The following is a 6,403-nucleotide window of genomic DNA, read 5'->3' on the forward strand; positions in this document are numbered from 1 at the left end:
ATCTACAACAACTATAGAAGAAAGTCTTTTTTTTTTTTTTTTAACATCTATAATTTATCATGTTACTGGCTTCAACTTGTAGAGAAATCCCAATTTATAACAGTGTTTCAACATAATCTAACCTATTAATTTAAAGCAAGACAAAGTTTACTTTCTCAACTTGGAAAAAAATAAGAGTACCAATTTTTTCCCATAAAAGTACATTGAACATTTTTATTTCTGGAGCTTTCCATATGGAAAATAAAATCCTAGTATTATTATATAATGAATATTTATGCCTATAACATGTGAACCTAGAATTATCATGGTACTACAAAACTTTCTAGGTCAGTTGACATTTTGCTAATATCCCTAAATGAAACAGTTTCTTAAATGCTGAATATTCCTACAAATTATGTATTACATCACTCAATACTTAACTGCCAAACAGTAATAACATACTGATTAAATCAGCATTCTGGAGTTATAGTCTGTGATGATGATTTAAATTTAAAATATCTGGCCTTTCAAAGATTTAGAAAGTTAGTATCATTTGAACTTCTAATGTTCAGCAACAGTTTTAGCATGAGTGATTTTGTTTCAGAGGGTTTATCCTTTACATAAACTGTTAGTTCTCCATTTTGGTAATCATTTTATTTGTAGTAATTTTTTTCTTTTTATAAAATGCATTGTTCAAAGTTTTCTGAGAAGTGGGATTTGCAGTTATCTCCTACACCCAAAGCATATTACTTATCATTTATCAATTGTGTGAATTTCCCTTGTTCATTTGTATTCCAAATATACGAAGTTAAAGTTAAAAAAAATTAAATATTTGAAGAACATTCATCTGTATTTCATTTCAAAAGGAAATTGTGAAATTGATCTGGGGCAAGATACTGAATTCTTATCTCTAAAATGTATTGATTTGGAACTAGTGAATTCTTATATGAATTAAGAATTAGGTTATATTTTTAAGATCTGTAACTGCTAAGATATGCTTTGGAAATAAATACCTAAGTGAAACTCAGACTATTCTCTCTGGGAATAAATTTAAGAATACAATCTTTCTATTAACCATCTTTGGTAGAAACCACTAGTTGCACTTACCTCAATTTTGTACTCCATTTTCCCCCAATTTTTCCTAGGCATATGACCATCTCGAATAAAAGCTACATTTTTCATCCTTCCTTGTAGTTAGGTATTGTAAGTTTTGGCCAATGAAATTTAAATGAGGTTGCAACTTTCTCTCTCACTATCCTCCTTGCTGGCCAGAAGGTTGATGTGACAGATGGAGTTTGAACAGCAATCTTGGATCATGAGTTGGAAGCCAAGTGCTGAGGTTGGTAGAGCAAACAGATTTTGAGATACTACACTCTGAAATTCTTTTAAGTGAGAGGAAAAACTTTTTCTCTTTTTTTAAAGCCTTATTTGGAGTTTTATGCTGCTGTATCTAATCTTAACTGATACACATTTCAATTGTTGGCAAATTATTCCTTTATTAGAAATTGTAAATAAGAAATTATTTCAACACCTGAAGACCAAGATACAACAGAAGATTCCATAGGCTCAAGGTTTTGACACATCCTATAAAGAGTTTTCTGTAAAGCATATCCCTTCCGTGGCATAGCAATATCGTTCTTCTTTAAAAAAGTTACTGGACAGACATCATTTCCTCCGTCACCTATATAAACAATTCGTGTATAATTCACTCCTTGTTGTAACTGTTCACCTACAAATTCTACCAAAACTACATTTTTGCAAAGGTTTTGGGGGCACTGAGTGCAAGAATGAGTGTGATGTTTTTCCACAGTGAGGTGACCATTGCTATCAAATGCTGCTGGATTTGTAAACACTTTATCAAACACATCATGAAAATTGGTAGCTTCTAAAACCCAATCTATGAAGACTGAATTTGAATCTGAAATAATGATGCAGTCAAATTTATTCTTGTTCTTTCTTATAAAGTTTAAAAGTTCCACCATCCCTGGAGTGAAAGGCATTGATATCATTGCTCTCTTCATTTCATCTTCTCTTACACCTTCATCTCCCAAATACTTAAAGACTCTGCCCATAAATTCTGTCCAAAATCCCTTTTTGTAAGAATCTTGCAGTTCAAGAGGAATCTTTTTCTCTGGAGCACATTGTACAATCCAGGTGTCACTATTATCATCTATGATTGTATTGTCAAAGTCAAAAACCAACAAAATTTTCATGGTTCCCAGAAACAGATTTGGGTTACCCTGGAAAAGAAGAAATATTATTTCCTAAACATATGTTGTTTTATGTATCTAGCTATGAGATGAAGTGTGAGAGTATTAGTCACTCAGTCGTGTCTGACTCTTTGCAACTTCATGGACTGTAGCCCGCCAGGCTCCTCTGTCCATGGAATTCTCCAGGCAAGAACCCTGGAGTGGGTAGCCATGTCCTCCTCCAGGGGATCTTCCTGCCTGGGATGGAACCTGGGTCTCTCACTTTGCAGGCAGATTCCTTACCATCTGAGCCACCAGGGAAGCCCAACCTAGCTATAGTTACCTATTTAACAACTCTTGATCTGCTAAAAAACAAAGGATGAATATAAACAAATTAAAAAGACCAAGCACTGTTAAGACCCACTATTTAAGCACCTTTTCCTAAGAAACAAAGTTTATATCTGAGTATGTTAATGGGAAACAGAATATCTAAAAAGGATACTCATGATATTATTGTGTTCCTGAGGAAGTGATTCTTTGAGCACTCAGAACTAAACTATAGAGCAATTCAACAAGAGAAGAAATTAAACAATTATTCCCTTAAAGTTTAATTCAGAAAAGTTGTAAAATTAGATAAGAAAAATGTAGGCCAATCATTCTTATTGCCTTTAAATTATTGATCACAAACTTATTAGTTTAAAATATTTACAGTAATCTTCATACTAAATAATAGGTCATGTACAATACAGATTCTCTGTGAACTAACCAAAATTCTGACCACATTTAACATAATGTGAAATCTTGTAAACCTTAAATAAATTTTCTAAAAAGGTTTTTAGCTTTAAATCATTGCCAATTTTAATCAAATGGTTGCTTGATGCTGTACCTGAAATTCTCAAATTACGTGAACTGGAAGTGGATTAAATTCTCCCAGACTAGAAATAACATGTGTTAACAAAACCACATTTATTTATATTTCCTCTAGATAGTTTAACTCTGGAGTGCCAAATAATCTGGATATACATGAGCAATCACACTGCTTTTGATATGACAATTACTCAAGTCTCTGTTTTCATTAAAAGATAATGAAGATCATTAGCTGTAAATTTCAAAAGAAAAGGAAAGAATAAACTGGTCATAGATGGTGTGAATGAATATCATCATGTAAAAAAGGTAATTATACAGAATTCTCAGGAAAAGCTGCAATTAATGTCTGTAAACAAACAAAAAATTTTTTTTATAAAGAGTAACTGATATTTTTTGAGCTATCTGGACTAAGACATTGGACTAAAAACCTCACAATCTCACCATCTCATTTAACTCACATCTACATGTGAGTGAAGTAAAGTTGCTCAGTTGTGTCTGACTCTTTGCAACCCCATGGGCTGTAGCCTGCCAGGCTCCTCAGGCCAAGGGATTTTCCAGGCAAGAATACTGGAGTGGTTTGCCATTTCCTTCTCCAGGGGATCTTCCCAACCCAGGGATCAAACCCTGGTCTCCCACACTGCAGGCACATTCTTTACCATCTGAGCCACACATAATCATATCTATATGTTTTCTCTGGTTTATAATGATAGATATCCAGTAGTTGAAACTGAGACTAGAGCTCATGACTCATATACAAGTAAGCATTTTTGGTCTCTCAATTTAGAATATCTGGAGAATAACTAACTAGAGGTTGTATCTCCTGTTGTATGCCTTTAGATGGCATAAAATATTCTGATAGTCTGGATCCTTGAATCTCTAAATGTCTATCCAGGGGTCTCTGATTGGCTTTCAGAGATTTAAGTGCAGAATTCACTTTCCCTAGAAACAATATAATAAATAACAATAAAGCACAGTTGACAATCCCATTAGAACTGCACCTAAGCACATTTTAAATTAAAATGCTTTTTAGGCATTCTGAATTTATACATAATTTAAAAAATTTTTGCAAATGTAACTCACCGTGGGTTGAAAAGTGTTTCAAGCCTAGATTTAATCAGCCACAAGTTACTAAAATCCCTGCAATATTAACCTCCAAGTAAGATGTATCATAAACCTGAAGTTAACGAAGTTCCAACTGTGTTAACTCAGTTTCACTGCTAACTATTAATTTTTATCAACGGTACTTTTCCTAATTTCAGATCTTTTTCTATTAGTTTTTTTCCCCACCACTCAACACAAACCTTTTTTTAAAAAAATACTTACCCAATTTAGTATTTCCAAGACAATCTTCCTTCAGCATATAGCTTAGGTTAAATAGTCATGACTATCTTCAGCTTTAAACACCAGCCAGTTTCTAACCAGCATTACTCCTACGCTATATGCAGGGGGAAAAGTCTTCTGGTTTGGAGCAAGGGAATGAAGACTTCTTAAATTCTAAAATAAAAGTATTTAAGACATTTTAAAATTTATGTTTTCTAATATGCTTTCTTTTACATCAGAAAATTACCTACTGGCAATGGGAGAAATAAAATTTTGTTTAAACAAAAAGTTTAAATACAAAACAAGGAATATTATGTGAATATAAGTTCCAATAATGAAAACTAGAAACTACATACAAGAATAGGAAACTGCTTAAATAAGATGTGCACATGATAGTCACATAACAGAACATTTATTTCAGTAGTAAAAGGTTAAGATGTTCAAATTAAACAAGTCACAAAAGAGTGTTTACAGTATAATCTCATTTTTGTTTTTAAAAAAGAAATATCTGTATACAGTGGTAGCATCAACTGCAGTTTCTACACTTATTTTGTAATAACAGTGTCCCCCCCCACCCCCCGGAATAATTTAAGCTCTGTTTCAAAGTGCATATGCTACCTTCTTTATTTCACAATAAAGAGGGAAAAAAAGGAGTGGAGGTCATAGGGGGTAAATAATTTTAGACACACTTGGCTGTAAAGATCCATGGACTAGTTAGAACCAAGTGCTATTAAGTCAAATCATAACTGAACATTATGCCAAACTGGCAAATTACTGACACCAAATCTTGTAAGATTCAATACTTTTTGTAACCAATTTAGTTAAAATGCCACAGAATTTTTGTTGAGAGGTAATCTCCTTGGGTCTCTAATGGTTCTGCATATCTTGTAAGCAAGGTGCTCACTGCCCTTTGCTCTGGACTGTTGTCTCAAAAATGTTATGTACAGCGAACAGTTTTGAAAGGCGTGCATCCTATGGCAACTGGGGCAAAATTACTGATATTCTGGCTACTGCTGTAATTCATCACCTATCCAGGGGGCTGCATCTTCTACAAAACTGTGGCAGGCTAAGTTGTTAGCATGCAAGCAGAGTAAAATCTCTCTCTTGCCAGTTTCTGACTTTTTTAAAACTATGCTTCCAAAAACCCACCAATGTTATATGTGCAAAACTATATTTGTCAACAAGTATTTTTATTAATCCTTTCATACTTACCAGCATTATTACGATGGATCATCTGATAGAAAACCTGAAGAAAAATAGCAGAACTATGTGTTAGAACTTTAGTGACTAAAAATCTTACCTCCCTTACCAAATTGAGCAACTCCAATTTGATGCCTAATGTGTATGTGTCCTAACCAACTAGCTTGTAATCATTTGTACCTCGATTTGTTAGGAAAGGATCTTTTGAAATCAAGTCTGTATCCACTCTTAACAGTTTCTGTATCCTTAGAGGTCTGACTAGTCCTCCAAATACATTCAATTTAGTATACTGTATTTACCGAGCGATTAAAGATTTCTTACATGTCCTAACATGAATATTTCAATCCAAGTTTTAACATTCCGATTAAAAAAACAAAAGCAATTACGCCCAATCTAGCCCGGACCATGCCTTAGAAACCAAAGTATTTAAAAATAGATTTTCTGTCAATTAATTCTTGAGTATTCACAGTTAATGGAGCGGGGCTTTGCCCTTACTCCCGCGATAAGATCCGGGGGCCACACATGTCAAGCGCAGGCCTCGTTCTCCCACACACCTGCCCGGTACTTCCCGAAAACAGGGGCTGGAACCTAGTTTGGTGTCGTTTCCCGCGGAGTAGGATGACGATGGGAGCACCAGGCCGAGCGCGGCCGGGTCCCCAGGACTTCTCACTGACCCAGGCCAGGGATCCGCAGCCATGCTAGACTCGGCGCCGCTCCCGCGTACTCTGTCCTCAGCCTCGTCCGGGTGCCTGAAAAAGAGGGCCGCTTGACTGGTACACCCGGCCTCGACTTGCCGCGCAAGCGCAATCTCCCTTCTCCAGCCCTATAGTCTACAGCTGCGCGTTCCT

At 35.2% G+C, this 6,403-nt stretch overlaps 2 protein-coding genes across 3 annotated transcripts in view; both read right to left on the reverse strand.

Moving 5' to 3' along the window:
* Window positions 1–6,247, reverse strand: part of LOC102393823 (kelch-like protein 23) — a 49,577-nt gene extending 43,330 nt beyond the window's left edge. The window contains exons 1-3 of one of the 2 annotated variants that reach the window (XR_006547498.2): window positions 6,110–6,247; window positions 5,568–5,601; window positions 4,359–4,529 (exon numbers count right to left, since the gene is read on the reverse strand). Coding sequence is in view for 1 of the 2 variants with exons in the window: in XM_025275330.3 (XP_025131115.2) it covers window positions 4,359–4,395 (37 nt within the window). In the remaining variant the exon portion in view is untranslated. Of the gene's footprint in view, window positions 1–4,358; window positions 4,530–5,567; window positions 5,602–6,109 lie in introns of those variants that run through there. The other variant, XM_025275330.3, reaches the window with a different exon arrangement.
* PHOSPHO2 (phosphatase, orphan 2) lies at window positions 1,456–4,496 on the reverse strand. The gene is made up of 2 exons (XM_025275360.3): window positions 4,359–4,496; window positions 1,456–2,219 (listed from the first exon to the last, which is right to left on the reverse strand). Exon 2 carries the CDS (start codon window positions 2,190–2,192, stop codon window positions 1,467–1,469), a length of 726 nt encoding a protein of 241 aa, XP_025131145.2. The 5' UTR covers window positions 2,193–2,219; window positions 4,359–4,496; the 3' UTR covers window positions 1,456–1,466.
* Window positions 6,248–6,403: the final 156 nt, after the last annotated feature.

The sequence above is a fragment of the Bubalus bubalis genome, chromosome 2 (assembly GCF_019923935.1).
Source record: "Bubalus bubalis isolate 160015118507 breed Murrah chromosome 2, NDDB_SH_1, whole genome shotgun sequence".
Taxonomy (NCBI): Eukaryota; Metazoa; Chordata; class Mammalia; order Artiodactyla; family Bovidae; genus Bubalus; species Bubalus bubalis.